Here is a 22,310-nt window from a genome sequence, read left to right as displayed (position 1 = left end):
GCAAATTTGGGAGGAAAGCCACCCCAGGACATTGGGAATAGCAAGGAAGTTGATACAAATTCAGACAGCATGGTCTTCTCTCAGGCTTGGTGGCTTGCTATTACACAGTGGTTCCATATGCCTTGTCTGGGAATGATAAAAAGATAGATCCATTTGGAAGTGAGTGCAGTTAAGCACTTAAAAACTCTTGGACTGGCAGCCCAGCTTAAAGCAATCCAGAAAGCAGTGCACAGGAATTGCTTCTGCTTTTCCTGAGGCCTGCCATGACTGCAGAGTGTTTCAGTAAATTTGTTGTGCCTTAGAATAGTGTTTTTGGAGATGGATAGAGTGCTCTGCTGCTCTCAGCAGAGTGTCTGTGAAGGCGGCAGCTGCTCCATGTTCCTTCCCTGGCTAGTGTCCAAAAATTGCACAAATAAGTCAATGAAAAACTGACCCAAATTTCTAGTGCTGTATTGTCATCTTACATTTTTCATTATTATTTCTGTTGTCTGTCTACACAAGTTCTACAGAAGATCAGCTTGTTATGGTAAAAGAGGTCCCTAATGTGGATGAGTTTTGTCATCAGCTGTTTGAATAGAAGAGTGAGGAACAGAGCATGAGGGGGGCATGTGAGTGGGGGTTTGTGGGCTAGGGGTCAGGACCATTTACTGTCATGTCAAAATTTGGCTAGCTTTGATACCTAATTCACCGTGCTTTTCTGGGAGTGCTAATTTTGCTGGTTTAAACTTGTGGTGGGAGGAGGAGGCTCTGTGATGCTGAATGGTTATGATCCTTCACCCTGTCGAAACCTGTGGCTTCATCAGGGTTGAAAGCATGGAAAACAGGCATGCACCTCATTAATGTGTATAAATTATGAAAGGGTGGGTGTCAAGAGGATGGACCAGGCTCTTCTCAGTGGTGCCAGGCAGTAGGACAAGAGGCAATGGGCAGACACTGATGCACAGGAAATTCCACCTGAATATGAGGAAGAACTTCTTTACTGTGTGGGTGACTGAGCCCTGGAACAGATTGAACAGAGTGGGTGTGGAGTCTCCCTCACAGGGGATATTCCAGAGTCATCTGGACACAATCCTGTGCCCTGTGCTCTGGGATGACTCTGCCTGAGCAGGGGGATTGGACCAGGTGACCATTGTGGTCCTTCCTGACCTGACCCGTCCTGGGCTCTGTGATTCTGTTTGCAAGGGAAGCATGCAGTGCAAGAAACCCTGTGCTCTTCCTTCCCTTGCCCTGCACCCTGCCCTTCCCAGCCCTGCTCCCCTCTGGGTGATGCAGTGTGGGTGTGCTGCCACAGGGTGCTGGAGAGGGAGATGGGATCCACCAAATGCTGCCATAGCACTGTGTAGGGATGAAGGAGAGAGGCTGCCTGCCTCGACCATCTGAAATCCACTGCTGAACAATTTAAATCCCAAACTGATGTGTTACCTGTGGGAAACCTCTGTTTGCAAAATAGGAAAATAATGGGCCAGTTCCTTAAACCAAATGCCTGATTCTCCCATCAGAAACTTAGTGATGGGGAGGATGGTAAGAACAAGTGGAGGAGGTTATCAACTGAGGTCTCAAGGATCTGGACTTGGTTCTTTGTTCTTCAGTGATTCAGTGATTTGGGAAAGGGAGAGAACAGCAAAGTGGCAAAGCTTTTCTAATTACTCCTGTATAAATTCCTGTTAGAAAGACTCTGGTCTTTAGTTGAGAAGAGAAATGGTAAAACTGATGTTTGTGACAAGCCGTCCTTAAGACCTATGAGGATGTTGACAGCCACATTGCATCGTTGTTGTGGGCAAATAGAGTGCTGCAGTTGGAGGGGACTTGGTGGCTGACTTCTGGTTGGTAATGTTTTCCTTGTAGTTGTCTTTAAGTCACACTTGCTGAGTCTTGTTAAGTCTAACATAGGGTAAAGCAGATAGTTTGTCTAGGTGCATTGTCTGATCCTCTCTGTGGGAAGATATGCTCTAATTAGTAAGAACAATGGAGTGAAGAAGGCAGGGAAGCCACTTGTGCCTGTGGGTCACAGAGACCAGTGGTGAAGATCAATCACCCAACCCTTTCTAGACCATTTTGTCTTGTCTAATGATCTGATTGTACTTTGGGAAAGGATTGCAGGCTCTGCTGGGCCTGGGACAGAACCTAGCTGGGAGAAATCAATTTCATTGCTGATACCAGGGGAGACTCTTCCCGGAGCAAAGTGAACAGGGAGCTTTTGGCAGAGCTTTTGTTCAGGCAGCTCCCACCCTACCTGTGCCACAAGCGACCCTCTCCATCTCTGCTTGTGGGGTCATCAGCCACATTTCCCACACCATATTCTCCATCTGGGGAGGGGATGGTGGCTCAGGGTTGTGCCTTTCTGCTCTGCCTGAGAGAGAGAAGTGCCAGCAGTGGTTTGGCAGGGTTTGGGCAGAGGCAGCCCACCCTCAGGGTACCACGGTGCCGCTCACCGCGCACACGGGGAGGGAACGGCGCTCCTGCGTGGAGCCTGCGGATGTGGTGACATTCCTGTGCTTCCTTCCCCACTGCCACGGGCCACAGGAACGGCCAGACAATAGACAATGCCCTGTGCTATCTCTGAAAAACATTTAGGTTTTATGAATGTGTTTTGGTAAGCACTGGTTGAAAGAATTTAAGGCATTGCATTGTTTGTCGAAAGCATTAGCCTCGGATAATACACATAACCCCCGCACAGTTGTCTTTATCTTCACATCTGTACCTTAGTATATATAATGAAAATATTTTTTGCAGTGGAAAGCGAGGTTAATGTTTTCCAGCTAAAAACACCTTTTATCTTGTAAGCAGCCAGATCTCTGTGGTAGCTGCCTGCAAATGCCAGTACTTTGGGAAGAGGGAGTGGCAGGTGAAAAGTGGTTTGGATCACCCTACAAAGTGCAAGAAATAAAATATTTTTAGTCAAAGACTGTAGGGCAAAACCCTTCTTTGTGCAAAGAGCAGCATGACATCTTTCATGGTTGCATAAAGGGGTTTTACAAATAAGGAAAAAGAAGCCTTTCACAAGGCCCAAACAGAGTAAGTAACGTGAGTGATATTCAATTAACCCTTCAAAAGTAGGGGTTAAGGTTGATAATTTATCTGCACTTCCAGACTATGACTGACAAATTCCTGTGCACGATCCTGTTCAGGAGAGGTTGCAGTGTGCAGGTGAAAAGCCTAAGAACTAGGACAGAGAAGAGATGATAAACAGAAGGAGTGCATGGTCAGGGTTTCAGGTCATTACTGCAGAAATTTAGTTGTTGGATTCTCCAAGAATTATGTAATGGGGCTGCTGCTGAAAAATTATTGAACAATCTTAATTACTCATTGGTGTTAGAATGTTGAATGAGAGTGGCTTGTTTAAGGGAGGAGGACAGGCAGAAACTGAGCAGTCAGTGCCAGCGTTTGTGCAGTGTACAGAGGTCATTCAGGAAAGTAAATGTCTCGGCATGTAAAATATTTTAATGCCATTAAATACATTGGCTGCATTTCCTCATGGTGAGTGTTTTGTTCGTCTCTACTTACCCCTCCTCAGACTAAACAGAAGTCCAGGAAGACCAGTGAGAGTGAGTTCTTTTAGCCGAATCTGTAAGTGAAAAAACCCAGATTTGCAGAAAAGATGCACAAATGGAGATACCGTTTGGAAATAAAGTTTAATAAAATATTATTTTCCAGTAATTACATGGAAATATGCAAAATTTACTATTTATCATAATATAGAACATAAGAATATAATATAGAACAAAAGAATAATTGATCAAATTGAAAGGTGAGACATTTTTAAGCAGCTCTCTGAATTTAAACTGCCCTTTGTCCGTGGAAAACTGCCATTTGTGCATGTCTGAAAATGAAAACTTTTATTCTGGTCGGCATTAAATATATCCAGTGAGCCGGACAGCACACTTGTGAAGGGATAATTGCTGTGTAGAGGGGAAATCTTCTCTGTTGGAGCAGTTGGGAAGGTTTTTCTTGATGTGCTCTGTGCTAGCCTTTTCTCAAGCCATGGCCATGGTGGGAGGCAGGAGGGTGGCCTGGGTGGTGTGCAGGTGGGAAGGAGTAAGTCAGTGCCTGCATTCCTGTGTGCCCAGGGGATTTATCAGTGCAATTTGAACCTGACATTCCAGGGAGCGGAGATATTTTGAAGTGGATGCTTAAAGCATGGATTTATATCCTCCCTGTATTTTCCATTGTCTGCTGTAATTCCCTGGGGCTGTTAATTATATATATAAATCAAACAAAACCTCTGTGAGTGTCTAATATTTAAAGTGAAAGTCTAAGGCTTCCAGCGTCTGGGGTGAATTATTCTTTTCAGGCCTAACAAAGCTGGCAGAACTTCAGTTAAGGGAAGGGCAGAACAATGATGTGTTTCAACTGTGTTTTATGTAATTTGTGCACTTTATGAGGGGCTTGTATAATTATTTTATCCCTGAAAATATGGCGGATATTTTTCTAACAGGTTTTGAATTAAATTTGCATTTGAATTACTTTATTTTCTTCAACAAATACATTGTTATCTCTGACTGAAAAGTGGATCAAAGAATCACTTGAAACATAATACAGAAGTAGCGCTGCAGACCCTAGCAGCCTGAAAAATAATTGAAGTGAAGTAAGGAATGTTAACAAGCTCAAATGTCATCATCTTCCAAAACCTGACATTTAAGCTGATCCACATTCCCTCTCCTCCTTTATGTGGAATACAAAACCACATACATTGTGGGGCAACTAAAAGAAATGTTTGCTGGAGTTGGTTAAGAAACAGTGAACATGTTATTTTTGTGTTAGCTCTTGTATAGCCACATATAAGCCTGTTTGAAAAAAATGTAGTTTGTGTAGCGTGAAGATGTTGGGGGAAGGGATAATGAGTTCCTACTGAATACTAATTGCCTACGAGTTGTTCAGGGAGACTGTATAAGAATGGAAGATTTGTTGTAAATTAGTCACTGGCTGCATTGTGCATTGCAGTGAGGTTAGACCAGAGCTGTAAAGGTGCCAGCTCTACAAAATCCTGGTGATTCACTGTCTAACTTGGTGACTGCGTGAAGGAGAAATTACGGTGCAGACTAAATATTATTGGAAAAAAATGCTCCTCTAATGACAGTGTAATCTTTCTTCATGACACTTAAGCTTTAAGCTCATTTGAGCTAGAAAGATGAGAGTGACAGATTTTGGGTGGGTTATCGCTACTTTTCCAGCTGCAACATCCCAAAGTCTGCCAAAATTATAAATGCTGAGAAGAGGGGTATTGCTCTGGAGTGATATAGAGCCCAGCAGATTGATGAGTACTCATAGCTTGGTGTTCATCTTTGGCTTCTTTAGTTCCAGCATTTTGCCTGACCTTAATTTGAGATCTTCTAACTCTGACTTTTAACATGGAAACAAAGCTTTGCAATAGTTTATTTGCTTTTGAGAAGTATTTTCTCATTCCTTACCCGGCTCCTATTGTTTTCATTTGCATCAAAATTGAAAGGTGAGTTAATGATTCATTGGCACACAGTGACCTTTCAAATAGCTCTGGACCACGATGCAGCAGCTCAGCTCGAAGCTCTCATACTTTAACCTTCTTGCTTCTGCTTTAATATTTGCAGCCTGATCTGTCTACATGCCTGGACGCCTGAAGAGAGCAAACATTTACAGCTTCTCCCTCCCCTGTGTTTAGTGGGCAATTTGATCCTTCTTTGTGCATTCGTTTATTCCACATTACTCTTAGGCTTGACTTGCTGTTGGGAACAACAAAGTGCAACTTTGGGAATCGGCTCTCTGTTTGTTTAGCACAAAAATGGACTCAGACTCTGATTCACCTTTTAATTACTCTTGGCCTTCCTTACCTAAAATGAGGATTCGAAGAAGGGCATCCAAACCAGGTAGAAAAAGCTATCTTATTTTAAATGACTTTTCTTTTAAAAGGACTCTTTACAGCTCTGCCTCCTTTTCATTTTCTGCTTCTCTGAAGGTGGCTCTTTAAACAGCTTGTGTGAGGTAGATTTTCTTTCTATCAAAAGTCTGCTACACTGGTTTTTTATGCCTTTTTATGTAATGGAGTTGGAATTTTTCAAGTAAAAAGAAGGTGTTTTTTCTCCAGATTATGTTCTGTTCTTTACAATTGTTTTTATTTCTCTAATGTCTGAAGGCTTTTTCTTTTCTTCTTGATGTGTGTGTAGCTCTCACTGAACAACTCTGACACCCTGGAGCTGCATGGCACAGCAGCAGCTGCAAAAGTTCTGCTGGTTGCTGTTATTTTCATTTAGGAGAATTTGGTAATTCAACTATGTCTCAACAGAGAACTGTTTTTTGGTTTTTTGTTTGGTTTTGTTTTTTTTTTTAGATTATGAGAAAAATCATACCAAAATGAAGAGAAAAACCTTTTGCTTTCTGCAAAAGAAAATGAAAAGGGTCTGTTACTGCCTTAGCACAGTTAGACATTATCCTTCTTTGTGGAGAAGTCTTTGGGAGGTAGGGACTACAAGTGCTGTCAGTATGAGAAAGAGGGGTTTTAAAGAGTCTCAAAGACACTGACCAGTAAGTTTATGTAAGGAAGAATTATGATCGGAAGCTTTAATGAGGGAAGAAAAAATTTTACTACTTATAAAAGCAAAGAATAAAGACAAAGAATGGCAAAAAAAAAAAAAAAAGAAAAAAAAGGAAAAAAAAAAAAGATTTGTGCTTCCTTGCATAGAATTGGAGACTGTGTTTCAGAAAGAGAAAAAAAAGAAGTCAGACATGTAAGATACTCAGCATCATTAAATTCTATAAGCCAGGAGAATGTTTTTTACACAGACTGAGACTTTGACCCAGTTTGGAGTGAAAAATGTGTACAGAATGCATGTGCAAGACACTTCCTCAACTTCTTCCTTCTTTTCATGAGGAACTTCAGTATTTCCCAGCTGCAGAGGAGTTTCTTCAGTGTGTATAGATGCACGTGCAATTTGCAGAGATGAAATGAGTTGCAAGTTGCACTGGATATGTTCACTCCATCTCAAAGGAGGACTCATTTTATCTGTAAATGCTGTAGCTGTGCACCTGTCCTTCATTCACTGCTGTTTAGGCAGATTTTTTTTTTAAGTACTCCACCAGTTTTAAAGCACTGGATACAGATGTGGTGTTTGCATTCCCTTGTTTTCCATCCCTGTTAGTAGTACACCAACATGTGTGGCTTGTACACACAGCTGACCTTATATATGGGGCTGTTGGAGCAAGGAGGTGCTTTTGGGTACCTGTACGTGCTTCAGTGGTAAAGTTCAAGGGTTCATTTGTGCTTGGGGGATTGAAATTCAGCGTGTTGGTGTGGTGGGAGCAGTGCCTCTTCAAGGGCAGGGCAAGCTCGTGGTCTAAGCTCGTGATCTGTGTTTTTTTCTGCCACTACCTGGACATGACCAGTTGATCCTGGCCTGCAGGTGTGGGGCACCTAGCTCGTGGCTGCATTTCATTCCTGCAGGTCTCAGTGAACAAGAGACTTGCAGTGCCTGGCAGGAAACAGTGCAGGGCTCTTACAGCCACTCCACAAATCATGAAATCGTGTGCTGGGTGCTCCAGCTGTCCTGGACCCTGAAATTTCCACTGCCACCCTTCCCCTCTGAAACATCAGGCTGTTCTTGCCCCTCTTGGGAGGCCAGGGAGCTGTGCAGACTCTCACACTTTTCAGAATGGAAAAAATCCAGCTATCACACACCACTTCCTGCTATGTACATCAGTGTTTCCACATTTTAAGGTGAAAGTCACTTTTCATGGCTGCTCGGGAGCCTTTCAGAGCCTTGCAGCCTCTGCCCTTCCCCTGAACTCCTGAAGTCTGTCAGGAGCCAAGTGCAGACTCCACTGCTTTGGGACATGCATTGCAGGTTGCCCTCTCCTGCTGGGAATGGCGTATTTAAAGGATAATTAGGGTACACAGAGATTGTGGACATGACTCTGTCTTAGTTATTAGTCTGGGGAGAGGATCTAGGGTTTTTTCCTTGCTGCCAGACGCCAAACGTATTTATTTTGTTATTTTATGTGAAATTGTCACAAGGCATAGTCCTTACTCTGCACAGTCCTACCTGCTCAGAGACAGCAACTGTCTCAGCCCTTTTGGAAGCTTTAAAAACCTTCAGGGGTGCTGTGAATATCTGTCTGATTAGTGTGTCCTACTGCACTGAGAGGTGGGAGTTACACCCTGAATCCACTCATGCAGAGGTGTGAGCATCCCATATGGGCATATCCCATATCCTGGGAAAGTACTGTGGGTTTTTTTGGTGTACTGCTCTATAAAATGAGACACTAAGTTATTTCTGTTTGTATATTCATTTGTGTGGTAGGTAAGGTGCCTTCTTCAGGGAGGGAGTCAGGACTGTGAATCCCATGTTGAAAACAGGTTCTTCCTTACAGCCCACATTTAGGTGACCAAGATCAAAGTCAGACTGACAAGTGCTTTTATTCTCAGTGGCTACTTTAGGACTACATCTTGAACATGCTGGCATTGTTTTCCAGCATCCCTGATCCCCCTTGTTCAGTATATAGGTGACACAGTGCTTTAGTTTCTACTTTGTAGATTGAAACAGTTAAGTGTTTATCCATGACACTATCACTTCAAAGCCTCTACATCATTTACCCTCCATGCAGGGTTATTCTCAAGTACTTGCTTAATTTTGTTGTCATGAGTAGTTGTACTGTCTGAGTGCAGACCTAAGACACCTCAATTAAGGGTTCAGTCCTTCCCCTGGAATGGGTTGTGTGCTTCATATCTACAGTGTGCTTGTCATTTCATTTGGAACCATGCTAGGAACTTCTTTCTTAAAATTCAGGTGACCTGGCTTTAGAGCAGTATATCTGCAGTCCTGCATGACTCATGCACATGACCTAAGCAACTGTCTGTTTTTCACTGACTTCCAATTATACATTAATCCCTGCTCAGATTGCTGGGGGTAAATGTGATGAGATATCTGAAAACTATTCATAGTATCTAGAAAAGAGAATTCGTAATTATTTTCCTGGCTCTTGGCTTGGTCATGTTGATGTATTTAACTGCTCTTTTGCTGTGTGTTCTCCTGTGAAACAACTTAAGTTTTGATTTTTGTGGAAACAACAACAAACTAAAAAAACCCACCACCAAAACACAAAAACCCCCAGTGTTGTGTTCTTGCCATTTTCTGACACAGACCATTCAAGGCTATACATTTTCTTACATTAACATAAAACCTGTTTTAAATTACTGTTATGATGATAATGTGCTTTTTTTACAGTTATAGTATTTGTATAAGCTTTGTGGCTGGTAAAATGTGCTGCCTTTTCTGTGTAACTCTACAATATTAGAGAAGATGTAGAGAACTTGTGCCTAGTTACTCTTTGGTCAAGGTCTTTTATTTTACCCATGTTTGGAGATTATTCTTTCCAGCATGGTATCTAAATGACACATATATCTATCTTGACTGTTTATCAGGCAGATGGCAGAGAGCCACAGGCTCTTCTAGAAGAGGCATGTCTTTATTCTTTTTCTGTAATCACAGTGTAGAGCCAGAGGATGTTCAGTTCTGGCAGACAGATCAACTTGCTGAGCTGTGCTATTTAGATCATTCTTACTTTAGAAAGCATCTTGAAATCCATTTCCAATACCTTACAGAACCTAAACTCTTCTGGGGACACCTTTGCCAGTTTGCTCTAGCAGTCCTGTTTGTTTCACAAACCATGATGAATGTTTGCATCTGCAATGTGAATAACCTTTTTGAAAGTCTAGGGGAGATTTTTGAGACTTTTTATTTGAAAATGGATTTTGTTAATATTCTTAATGTTTTCCAACAATGATGTTACCATTTTAACCCCCAATGAATATTTATTTAGTCATCTCACATTTAACAACAGACTAACTGAAGCATCTCCAGGAAAACCTGTGCCATTTAATGGGGATAATTAGTAAAGGTTTACAGATGGAAGATACTGCAGGTAGTGTATTCTGCTATAGCTTTTCAGCTGTCTTTCCCCAGAATTTGTTACTAAGATTGTTGCTCTTGTACAGAATTTTGTACAGAAAATAATGTAACATGTTATTTAGAATTAGAAGGAGGATTTGTGTTCTTTCTGGTTTGGGATGTGCAGTCCACTAAGTGACTGTGAAGACCCCGTGTGACACCCCACCCTGAAGGGAAAGAGATCACCCAGGGTGCTCATAGATGCTTATGGTCAAATGAATGGCAAAAGTCAGAGAATTCACAAAAGTTTACAAAATTTTAGGAGTAAATTTCAAGGTCTCATGGAAATTGTTATAAGGGAGTTCCTCATGTCCTCCTGTAAGCACAGAACAGTAAGTTCTGGGTAAAGACATGGGTTGAAAGGGAAGAGAGAGAGGGAGATGCATTAAAGAAGAGGAGAGAGAAAAAGAGTGGGAGATCACCAGTCCTGGCTTCAGTATCAATCCAGTAGTGGGCTGTCCAGGGTCCTGGGGCTCAGCTTTGGAGTATGTTTATTTAGATGGCTTTTTTCTCACCCTGGAGCTAAGTTTCTTGCTTTCTTTACCAATGAGTTATCATACACAGTCCATGTTTCTAGGCCTTTCTGGAACTGGATCAGAGGGCTTTGGGGCTCGTGGGTTTTCTTGACCCTTCCCCTATATCCCATTTCTACTTCTTGACCTCATTCCTGCACTTGAATTGCACAACTGTGTGGTGTTGTGCTTATCTCCAGGATCCAGAGGAAGGACATTTGTCTCGGAAGAGTGCTGCCCTGCCTCTTGAGCCTAGTCCTTCTCACATCGTGTCATCACTGGCAATCCTTGTCTGGCTCCACAGCTGCCTATCAGTGTTTGAGACACACACATCAGTCCCCTCATCTCTGAGGCTTCTGCACCCCAGCAGAAGTCAAGAAACTGGCATCTCAGGCTCAGGTTTACACCTGATGTGATCTGGGAATCCCCAGTGCCTGGGCTGTTTTGGGGGCTGTGTGTTGAACCTTTGCCAGGCTAGCACTGGAGGTGTGTCCCACCCTTGCCTGTTGTACCCAGTGGGTTTATATACCCTCATTTTGTACCCTTGTTTATATAGGAGAGGGAGGGCAGGCTGTGGAGGGGAATAAGGCATGCAAGAGGAAATATTGAGTCTGACACTTTTTTGCCTGGCTGTTGGTTTAAGACCTACCCTTGTAAAGCTTTATTTGCCACAAGAAAGTACTGTGAATTTTGCCAAATCACGTTTCCGTGTGGTGTGAGCTGCCAGAGTTTGATGAGCTGCTGTAGAAACAATGCTTTTATATTATTTACAAACAAAGGGTTTGGGATCCTCTCAGACATATGGAAATGGTTTGCAGCTTTGGCAGTTCTCAATATGACAGTCACTAAAATCATGTTAAAGTTCTTCCAGGACAGAGAAACAGAATGAGATGTGTAAGGATGTTTTAATGGAATGAGATCCCACAAGGCCTGCCAGGACTTGAAACCAAATATTCATAGTGTGCCATTTCTAAATGGGAATTTCCAGGTTTCTCTAGGTATAGAGGTTACTGTTCTTAGGCTTTATGACATAGCATGTTAAAATTAAATAAAAGATGTGGTCTATAATGGCGAATTTGGCAGTAGTCTGGGACCTTTTTTTCAAAGCAGCAAATGCACCAGACTTTATTAAGTGTTGTTTCTAATCCAGTTGTATTTTTCATTGTGAATTTTCTTGCAATCTAATGCCTATAAGCATCTTGGATGGGCTTTGAGCAACCTGATTCAATGAAAGATGTCCCTGAGCATGGCTGGGGTGTTGGACTAGGTAGCATTTAAACTTTTCTTTCAACCCAAACCATGCTATATGGCTCTGTTACCTTCCAAAAGCAGTTATGTTGCTTTATTAATATAATTTGGGCAAAGTCTTTAATGTTATCTTTTCCTTTACACCTCTGTAGAAAACAAATTTCTAATGCAGCATAAAAAAGATTTTAAAAATAACATTCAATAACAGACAAATTCAAATTAAATTAATTGAGTGGTTTGATTTTGAATATTTTGTTAGGTGCAATAATTTCCTCTATCACATCATTTTGATGCTAGTGTGTCTACATTCACTTCCAATGACAATGCTTGACTTACAGCATTTTAAGGAAAACTGCATTACAACTGTGATTTTTTTAGCCTGTTTTCACGCAGTCTACAACAAGCCTTGTTTCTGCTTTGTTGAATTTTGTTTGTTTTACATTAAGAAGATAACCCAGCTCAAATGCTGGACTGGTATGTGCCCTTCATTCTTACAGCCAGCTTTAAGAGAAGTGGGCCTGCATGATGGGATTTCTGCTGGTTAAAGGCATAAAATACACAGCCTACCCAACATTTTTTTAAAATATTTGTAGTCATGAGCACACTTTTGAAAATGAAACTCTGGATTTCTGTTAATGATTTCTGGTGAAAATTGTTAAAAGTTGATCATATGCTGTATTCATCCTAAACATCCTGTTCATGGATCAAGCCTTGCTTGATGGCTGTCACTCTGTAAAGGCAATATTGGTGGTATTTTATTTTCATCCCTTTTGCAATTTTATTGAGTTTTGTTTTGTTTCATGTGTTTGTTTGTTTTGTTTTGTTTTAAGAACAGTAATCTGATTTCTTGGTTTAAGATTATTATTTATGTGGCTGGCAGTAGGTAGAATGCTTTAAGAGAATCCTCATTTGACTGCAATTGAACAGTATTTCATTTATTTAATTTATCAGATGTCAGGTATTTAATGTGTAGGCAGAATCATGCATAATTCTTCCCAGTTCATAAATCTTGTCCTGTGTTCTTCTGCAGCCACAAATCTCTGCAAAGTTCCAGCTTAGGTGGAAAATAAAAGCTTTTGCTAACCAAGATACAGGAACACTTATTTTTCAGTTATGTGAATGATTTTGTGGTACTCTTGAGAGTCTTGTCAGCTACAGGCTTCCTGGAACATATGGCAAGTGTTGGGGAGTTATGAAATGAGCAGGTTTTGGTGTGGTTGCACAAATATTACTCAAATTGTGATGCTAAGATTTGGTGCTGAATGCTTAACTTTGCCATTTTTATGTTAGTTATATGCATAAGAAGGAAATGATCTGAGATTTAATGGAAAATTTCCCATACTTTTTTTTTTCCAGAGCACAGACACTCTACCCTTGATGTTCTTAGGAAACTGAAGTCTCCCCCTACTCTCTTTGCTGCAACCAGACTTTCTCCCATGCTGGGTGGAAGTGATGAAGTATATGCAAACTGCATGGTAGTAGACCAAGTAAGCTTAAAATTTAACTTCTGGCTATTTTTTCTTCATCTTCTGTTAATTTATTTGCATGACAATAAGATCCTCTGCATCAGTCAGTAGTAGTGTGCTGTCAATTAAAAAAATTCTAAATTAACACCAGTAATATCTTACTCTTCTCAGCTATATTTTGTAACATTTTTATGAGATCTTTTTTAAAAGATTCAGTCAATTATAGGAATTATTCTTCCTAGCCTGAAGGAAGAACTCTAAGGCAGGTGTCACTGTCTCTTTTCTGTGTTTGTGAGCTAAAGAGAATGTGCTTCTTTCTGTGAAACATTTATAATATTACTTGCTCACTTCAGATTTCTGAATTCTATGTGCACTTGCAGTACAGATGAATTTGCTGGATAATTTCAGAAGTTAATTATAAGCTCATAGTGAAGCTTAAAGGGTGAACAAAACCAAAATATTGATGAAAAGGTGAAGTTCATGTCCTACAACCGCCATGGAAAATTCTGATGTTGGAGATCCTGACTAGTATTCCCATTTCTGATTTGTCACCAACACTGGAGATGACCTAAAGTGTCCGTACCAAATAATATTTTAAATCACTGTGTTGCACCTGGAATCTTTCTTCCATAGTCACACTCAGATACCATAATTTAGGCTCTGGGGGTGTGAATCTGACTAGTGACAACATGTGTGTGGTGGCTGGATCTAGCTAAGCAGATGTCAGGTTCTGGTGGTATGTAGCTATTTTTCACTGATGCTTTAAATGATTTATTTATTTGTAACCTGCTTTGGGCTCTCCCTTGCCTGAAAGTTGGAATATAGGGGTCAGAAATGGCCAGATAATGTTGGAAGTCTGAGATTTTGCAAGTGTGATATTTTTTCCCCCTTTCTTTACCTCCTGCCCATCCCTGCCCCATTCCCTGAAATCCTTCACCCACTGCATTCACTGCAGATCCAGTTCATGTGACAGCAGAGATGGAATTTTAAGTGGGATGCTGAGTGTGTTCAAAATGCACTGAAGAGATATAATACTTATTACAGACGAATATAAGAGATTAATGTCTGTAATAATGACTCATGAGTGAGCAGCTGTCAGGGGACTGTAAAGAGCAGTCTTGGAACCCTTGATTTGAACAACATCAAGGCTGGAAGGACAGAGCTGCAGAGCTGCCATCCCCATTACAGATGGAGATGTTACCCAAGTGTACTGCTCAGGGGACCTTCAGCTTGGGTTGCTAACCTTTGCTCAGCATGTGGCCATATTCTGCTTGTTAAAATTGCTGGTTGGGGCCAAATTCTCCCTCAAGCACCACTCATCAGGAGCCAGAGTGGCTGCTGGAGAGGGTCCCTCTGGTGCTGAGGAGGAACACTGCCCAGACAGGAATAACTTTTCAGGGAGGAACAGCTGCATAAGGCCTGGGAAAAGCATTTCACCTTGGTGTGTCTCATGTGCACAGTGCAACAGAAGTAATTCCAGACTTGAGTGCTCTGTGTCTTTGAATGCAAATGTGGCCTGCTGTAAAAAAGCCAGCAGTCCTTCCTGTCTTTTACTAAGAGGAACATAATTAAGATGGGGATGAAAGCACATCCCAAGAGGAACTGGAAAAGAGGAAGTCTGCAATCAGAAAGACCAGGGCTTTGGAGGTGCTTTCAATCCTTCCTTTATTCTTGCTTTTATACAGGTGCTTTTTGGACTGTTTTAACTGGCAGTGTGACTTTTCAGTATGATTCAGTATCTAATTGCATGACTGTTGCCTCTAGCTAAAAGACAGTGAGCTGTCTTTTAGTGACTTCTGCAGAGTCAACAGGGAATTAAAAGAATTATTTGTGACCAAAGTCTAAATCTCCATACCTGTACCTGAGAAAATAGAATTCCCAAATCCATTCCTGTCTTTGTGCAAAAGGAAAGGTGCTTCAGGCCCCAAATTTCTTAATGGCAAAAAATAAGAGTCCTTCCCCTTCCTCCCCTTGAGAAACTCTGATCCAGGTCATGTATATTTATATCAAAGCTTAGGAAACTGGTGCTGAAAAATTAAAAGTGCATAATGTGTAGGCTGGGTTTTCCAAATTAAGTTGCACAATGTTTGAATTCTCTTCCATATGTCTCCCACACTAATGTATTATGCATATTTTTTGCTCAAGAGCAGTTTTAAATAAAATCTATAAATATATGTATCAGTAGATTTAATAAAAGATATAAATACGAGTGAGAAATTCAGTAGATTTGGAAATACCAATTCATTTCTGCTCCAGCCAGGAAAAAAAGTAAGGCAAAGTCTAGAATCTCTTATATAAATTGCCTTAAATTCACATGGTGTAGAAAGTAATAGGGAAAACCCCACAAAATATATTGCCATAAATAAAATGGCAGAACTGCTCAGGTTCTTGTTTCCTGACAATATGTCTTGTTGTTGGCTCTTACCAGCTCTCATTTTTTACCTGCAGGCTGGAGACTTAAAGACTGGCTGCATTTATGGAGATGGTGATAGCAGTGAAATGTGTCTGAATCCCACCAACACAGCCCCGATGGCTAAGAGCCCCTCATCTCCCTCCCTTGAGGAGAATGCCCAATTCCTGTACCTCCCAACTGAAGAAAGCCAAAGGCCTGCAGAAAAACAAGAAAATGCAGGATTAAGACACACCATTTCACCTTCTCATCTGTATGTAGCAGATTCATATCTTCCATTCAAGGCCCGTGGATTTATCAAGGATCGGGGCCAACTTTATGCTGACATGAAAAGAAGAAGGTATGGAATTGACTTGATGCTATGGTCACAATAATGATTATTTATAATCATATTTATTTATCACATTTTAAACAAAAGGTGAAGAGGAATCTGAAGTAATAAATAGTATTATTGGGGTGAAATCTCTGTTTTTCATCACTAATATTTATTGTCCTAATAATCTGTTTTCATAAAATAACTGTGAAGACATTTTTAACACATAAAAGTGTCTTCTTAGTAAATGTATTTTGAATGCAAGTGGGTACTTTTATCCCTTTATTGCTTGTATACAAATACTCTTTACAAATTAAGAGTCAGCTCTTCACTGCCACTGCCATTGTGGCACTTTTGACAGATAACAGAATTTCACAGTGGTTCTCCTCAGCTGTATTTTCCATTAAGAAAATAGCCCAAAATCTGTTGAAGTCTCTGGGAATCTTTCAAGTCTTTAAAGAGGCCTATAGAAGGACTGTGTTATTCCTGATTGTGTAGGCATTTCTCATCTCAAAAAATGCAGTGCAGAGTGTAGCTGTTGTTTATGACAGGTTCAGACTGTTTTCTTCTCCATTGCTGGTACACCAGGTTTGCTGCTGAAGACCCTCCTGCAAATGGCTTCAGAAATGCAGAGAGCTTTGAAGATGGAACTATAATTTTGGTCATTAAAGTTAGGTTTTTAACAATTAATTTAAAAATTAAACAATTTATCAATAGCTTTCCTTGATGAAAAGGTTTTATTGCTTCTCCAGTTAGAGGAGATTCCTTTTTACTCAGGAGGAAATCTGAATCTTGCTCCCACCTTTGAAGGGTATTAGGGCTTGTTGGACGTAAAGCATCAGACCTGTAAAAACAGTAAGGAAGAGAAGGATCAGCCAATTATTATTTAAAGTGGGCAATAAAATTTTCTCTTCCTTAATTTTGAGTTTCTTATGGAACTAAGAAGTCCCACTAGGAGGAATCTTTAACACAGATAATATAATAAATGTCAGACAGAATTTTTCTTTCACAATCCTTTTTTTTGTGTTTGTTTTGTTTTGTTTTGTTTTTTCTTGCTAACTATAGGGATGTCATGTAAAATAGTATAATCTTCCTGTGCCTCTAGCCAGAAACATTTTTATCTTATATATTTTTAGATAGTCCCACCCTTTTTAGGACCTTGGTTAGGTACCTGTATGAGAACTTTAAGTGTGTATATAAATTTGCAGAGGTGTGATTTGCTTTAATATGTCATATGACATATGTAAGTGATACAAATATTACATGTAAAATAGTAACATACTGTAGTACTACATACTAGTAGTATGTAATCCTTTTTTTAAACTGGCTTTTTATGTCAGAAAAGTTCCCTGGAGAAGTTACCACAGTAAGCCATGGATACTTTTCTGTTGCCATAGACATGTATTGCTTTTTCAATTTTAACTTGTGACAGTAACTGATAATGCATTTATATAACTTGTTTCTGAGATGTCATGCAAACTGTTATTCAGAAACATTGCAAAATATTGTCTCCAGAATTGTAATAAGGAAGTAATTTCAGACAGGAGGGATAGATCTGTGCTCCAAAAAAGTAGTGGTGTGTGAAGGAATTTTTGTGCTATTAGCCCTGGTAGGAACTCTGGCTATTTAGAAATACCACACATAATTTAAAGTTTTATGTTGAAAGGCTGGAATGTTATTGAAAGCAGTCAACCATTCCTTCCAGTCACTCTGATGAAGAGACCATGAACTTGCTCTTGCTGGTAACAGGACTCATCCTGGGAAACTCTGATACTGCTGAGCAACCTTAGTGCTCTCTCCTGCTTAGGAACCCATGCCAATAAAATAGTCTCTATGTGTTCAACATACTGATTTAGCCAGAGATTTTTCCATCTGCTTGTTGCTCTCCATGTTTCTAAATGTTTATCTTTTGAACTGAACCTCTTGAACTATCTGAAGACCCTCCTTAATCTCTTCGTGATGTTTTACTCTTCCACCTTCTGTCATGAAGTCACAGATGTAGATAAAAGTATGTCTGTGAACAGCCATGTCATACCTTCCAAATACACACACACACATAATATCCACCTGCACCCACATACCTTGGTACTGAAATCTGAGGTAGTTCTCTCAGTTCCACTCCCTGTCTCAGTTCTTCTTATCTTCTTTGTGGTGAGCCAGGTTTATGCGTGTAACAAAAAAATCTCATTTTTTGGGAGATGCTGGACAAGTGTGTGAAAGTCATGATCAAAAGTCATGATCTTGAGGTGGCTGGCTGTGGTGGGAGTGTGTGTGACCATGGGTGATGCAGATATCTGCCACACTGCCTCAGAGGGGTCCTGGACAGGGGAAATGAGCACCTTGAGCAGGTGACTGCAGACCTGAGGGAGGCCTCAGGGCATGGTTCACCTGACACAGCCGTGGTGGTTTGGGCTGTCAAGGATTCAGCCATGTCTTTGCTTGTTGCATTAAGGTTGAAGTAAATTGCTGTGAGGATTTCAGGGAAGCTGAAGGCTTTGTTGTCTTCCTCAGTTCGAGTCTCGATGACCTTGAAGTGGACAGTGGAGGTGGAGGTGTGTCAGACAGATCCCACTCTCACTACCCTCCCCTCAGCTCCTCAGGGGCTGTGGCTTCCAGCAGAGATGGACTGGACTCACCTACCACTCTGCAGCCCAAGGTATTTGATCCTGTCTTGCTTTGAATTGTTTTCCTTTTAGGGAAATCACTGCAGCTATGAAACATTTGAACCTGAAGGGGAGAGATGAGCTCCCAGCTGGCAGTGCCCACTCACACTGAGCTGTGAAGCTACAGCTGGGTGTGGCTGGGCTGGGAAGAAAGCAGCCATGAGAAGAAAGTGTCCATCAGAGATTTGCCCCAGCTTTAAAAAACACACCACTTATGAGGACTGTTTCAAAGGAAGTATTTCAGGTCCAGTGAATCAGCATTTTTTAACCGAAATACATTTAGTGGGAAAATGTTTAACCAGCTCTAGTTATGTGAAAGATTAATGCTTTGCAAAGTGTAAAACTGGCCTGCTGCTCATCTTAAAACAATTTCTAAACTCGGGGAAATTCAGTTGGGGTGTCCATTGATCGATGATTATAGAAAACCATAAATGATTATGGTTTTCTGAAGTATCCTGTCTACATTAAATTTCTGATATTTTCAGAGGCATACATAGTTATTTCTTGTTTGCAGAGATTCTTTGTGATTTTTTAGATGCACTTGTTGCCACTGTAGAACTTTATCTGACCTTCAGCAAATGATTACATGAAGGGAGAAAAAGAGTTCAGCACAAACATGAATTCTGGTAGGGCTACTTTAAAAAAACAATAAGGTAAGCACCTTACAGGAGTTTTAGGAATAGTGTCTATTGAAGTGTAAATGATGTATCAAAAGTTAGGGGATTTCCTTTCAAGTCTTACTTGGTAACTGGAAAATGTTTTCAAATACAATACTGATGAAAAAAGCAAAAAAGAAGATAGGGAAAAGATAAAGAGGTCAACTCCTTTCTTTGGAAACTCTGACATCAGTAATTACCAAGGCATTGCCAAAGTCTCCATGAAATGCTGTTGAAGTATTAAAGTACTAAGATTAATCCCTTCCTTGGGATTAATGAAATTAATTAATTAAATGAAGATAGCTTGGTCATCAGAAATAATGGTCAACAATACTGTGTGGATGTTGCCTGTTACCAAATTGGAGAAGAGTGTAAGCATTCTTTTAGTCTCTTAGTCTGACTTGCACCCACAACTAATTTCCTGCAGCACAAAAAAAAAATTATGATGGTGGAAGTATGACAGACCTCCTAAGAATTCACATGAAGTTGTCAAAAATGCAACAGGAAGTCGAGAAATTTTATACAAGCGGTCAGCTGCTCCAGATCTATCTTGTTTCTGCTGCTGATGTGTAGGAGCTTCTCGGTGAGGGCAGAGTCGGCGACGAAGTATCTCTATAAACAAAGCAACTGTGATAGCAGGTGGTTTATTGTGGGAGCCTTGCTTGTAGCTCCTAGGCACACCTAAAGCAGGCCAGGAGAGCAGGAAAAGAGAGCAGGGAAAAGAGGGTGGAAAGAGCGAGGGAAAAGAGAAGAGGGAAAGAGCAGAAAAGAGGAGGAGATTCTGAATACCGTACAATAAATGTCTTTCCAAGTTGAATAGTCTGTGTTGGACCAACCAATCTAATACAAGATACCAATCTCACAACATTTACATACAGCCAATAGAACTGTCCCATTACCTAAGGCAAGTAGAAGGGTATTGTTTGATCAAGGGAAATGGCCCTCAGCTAGGCACACCATTGTTCACTAGCTGATGGCTTGGTACCCCACACCCTAAATCTCAAAGCTTGCCTTCATTTTTATCTCGCCTGTTGGTCTCATACTCCCAGAATCTAAACCATCATATTTACAAGGTCTTTCTACTTCATCCCTCCCAACACTTATGCATTTCAAAATGCCACGAGGTTTCATTTGCTGCAATTTCTTGCAGGAGTGCACGGCATTTGGGGTTCGGTCGCGCTCCTATTCCTGCTCCTCACCGAAAGGTGTGGTAGGAAGACATCGCATTCCTCGGGAATTTGCAGCTGGGGATTCAAATGGAGGTCAGTTCTCTGGCTTTGCATTACTCAACTCCTGCCTGCTCCAGGCCCAGTGCTGATGGCAGAGCTTACCAGTGTGTGTGTTTGGTAGCTTTCAGGTAGCCCTACCTGAATCACCCCTCAATTTTCACCCACCTGCACCCTGCTATGCCCACGTCATGCCCATGACAGAGCCACTGATCTTGAGAGGGCATACAAACTGAGAGAGCAACAAAAATTAATGCAGACAAGGGCATTAATCCCCTTTTTGGAAGATTCTTACCCTAGCCTCCTGCTAAGTGTCTGACACAGACCAGGAGGAAGCTGAGGATGACACAGAAGAGGCGTCAAAGAGGACAGATGGTTGCAGCTTCCCACAGATCCTAGGGAATCTCTGAAACACAGGTGGGCTGTGTTATCTACAGGTTGGGAAGCAAAATCAGCCCACTTCATCAAGAGGAGTCAGAGATGGCTCTGCAAGAAGCTTGTAAATTTTTATGACTTGTTTCTGACATGCTTTATTTCCAGACACATCATTTCATATTCAGAAGACAACACACCCTTTGCTCAGAGGGGTTATATTTGAAAACCATGCAAAGTGTGAGAAACATACAGCTCACATCACTTAAAAGACACCTGCAGTATGCTCAGGTTTAAAACATACTACCTGCCTTTACTTGAGAGGCTATTACCAGGCTGTGACAGTAAAGGATTTGTACCTGCTCTGCAGATAGTGTGCTCATGAGCAGTGGTCCATCCCTCCTCCAGGCCCTCACACTCTCTAAGTCATTGTCTCAGCTCCACAGTGCTGTTTTGCATGAGGCTGGCCTCATCTCCCATGGATACATGGTGTTGGTTTCTTACAGAAGCATCCTGTGGCACAGGTTGTGCCTGACAACCAGCTGAAATGCCCTTTTTGTTTTGCTGCCTCTTCGGTAAATATTTCAGCTCTTGCTAATTTGTCTGAAGAGATGCTGATTCAGCAAAGAGTGTTTAAGCCTGTGTCTAACTTCAAACAAAGCCCAATCTGGTGCTTTGACTTAGGCAAGCTCTGATCTTTGTGAACCTTATCTCTGGTAGCTTTGCTAGAAATGTCTGCAAAGGCAGTGGCTTTTAATTTGAAAATAGTAGTGTTCTCTATAGTTTTGGGCTTATTTTCTTCCAAAATCACCCAACTGAGTTGATTGTCTTTTATTTTGCTTTTTAGAGAGTTTGTGAAAAGTGTCTCCTTGAGTCATCTGTTTATGGCATCACAGAATTGTAGAAGACACAGATTTGTAGCACATTGAACACCCTAGGCAGTGTGTGGAGTAGCAGCATTCCTCTTTATGTAGAAGAATTTATTTTCATAGATAAAGCTGCATAAGATGTGTAACTGGAAATGTTGGAAGAATGTCATTAAGATATTAATCTAATTAATATATAATATAGATATAATATATTAATAATTAATTAATATGAATACACAGCAAATTACGTAAAAAGGAAAATGAAGTGTGAGCCATTCAAGTTGTTAGGGAGAACAAAAGAAATAGTTTTTTTGCTTAAAAACAGGCTGTTTGCAGAGGCTGGTATTCAGTGATACCCTTCCCAGTCCTGGCAGATCCTGTCAACTAAAAGCTTGGTCGGAGGTGGTCTTAACCTAGAAAAAGCTGTAATGTATGCATGTTTTTGCCCTCCTGATTTCCAAATGAAGCTGCAAACCCATGAGGGTAAGCCCGTGGCTTTTTGGAGGTGGGGAGTTTGGAATAAACACGGTGACCTTGCAGTGTGAGTGCCCCGTGGCACAAACCCTGCGCTGTTTGTGTCTTGCAGAGCGAGCCTACAGCCTGCCCGAGCAGTCCCGGGAGCACAGGTACGGGGAGCTCTGGGCAGGAATGCCATCTAGGG

The 22,310-nt window shown here is 41.0% G+C and overlaps 1 protein-coding gene across 4 annotated transcripts in view; it reads left to right on the top strand.

The window, feature by feature from the left end:
• ARHGEF28 (Rho guanine nucleotide exchange factor 28) overlaps positions 1 to 22,310 on the top strand; it is a 123,244-nt gene that overhangs the window by 52,681 nt on the left and 48,253 nt on the right. For 3 of the 4 annotated variants that reach the window (XM_063421467.1, XM_063421465.1, XM_063421468.1), the window contains 5 exons: positions 13,031 to 13,161; positions 15,589 to 15,890; positions 18,375 to 18,519; positions 20,333 to 20,444; positions 22,236 to 22,275. In XM_063421467.1, the coding sequence (XP_063277537.1) occupies positions 13,111 to 13,161; positions 15,589 to 15,890; positions 18,375 to 18,519; positions 20,333 to 20,444; positions 22,236 to 22,275 (650 nt within the window). In that variant the 5' untranslated portion in view covers positions 13,031 to 13,110. Of the gene's footprint in view, positions 1 to 5,491; positions 5,841 to 13,030; positions 13,162 to 15,588; positions 15,891 to 18,374; positions 18,520 to 20,332; positions 20,445 to 22,235; positions 22,276 to 22,310 lie in introns of those variants that run through there. The other variant, XM_063421466.1, reaches the window with a different exon arrangement.

The sequence above is a fragment of the Prinia subflava genome, chromosome Z (genome assembly GCF_021018805.1).
Source record: "Prinia subflava isolate CZ2003 ecotype Zambia chromosome Z, Cam_Psub_1.2, whole genome shotgun sequence".
Lineage (NCBI taxonomy): Eukaryota > Metazoa > Chordata > Aves > Passeriformes > Cisticolidae > Prinia > Prinia subflava.
The sequence above is the reverse complement of the archived record's forward strand: the minus strand, read 5'-3'. Positions and strand labels throughout refer to the sequence as shown.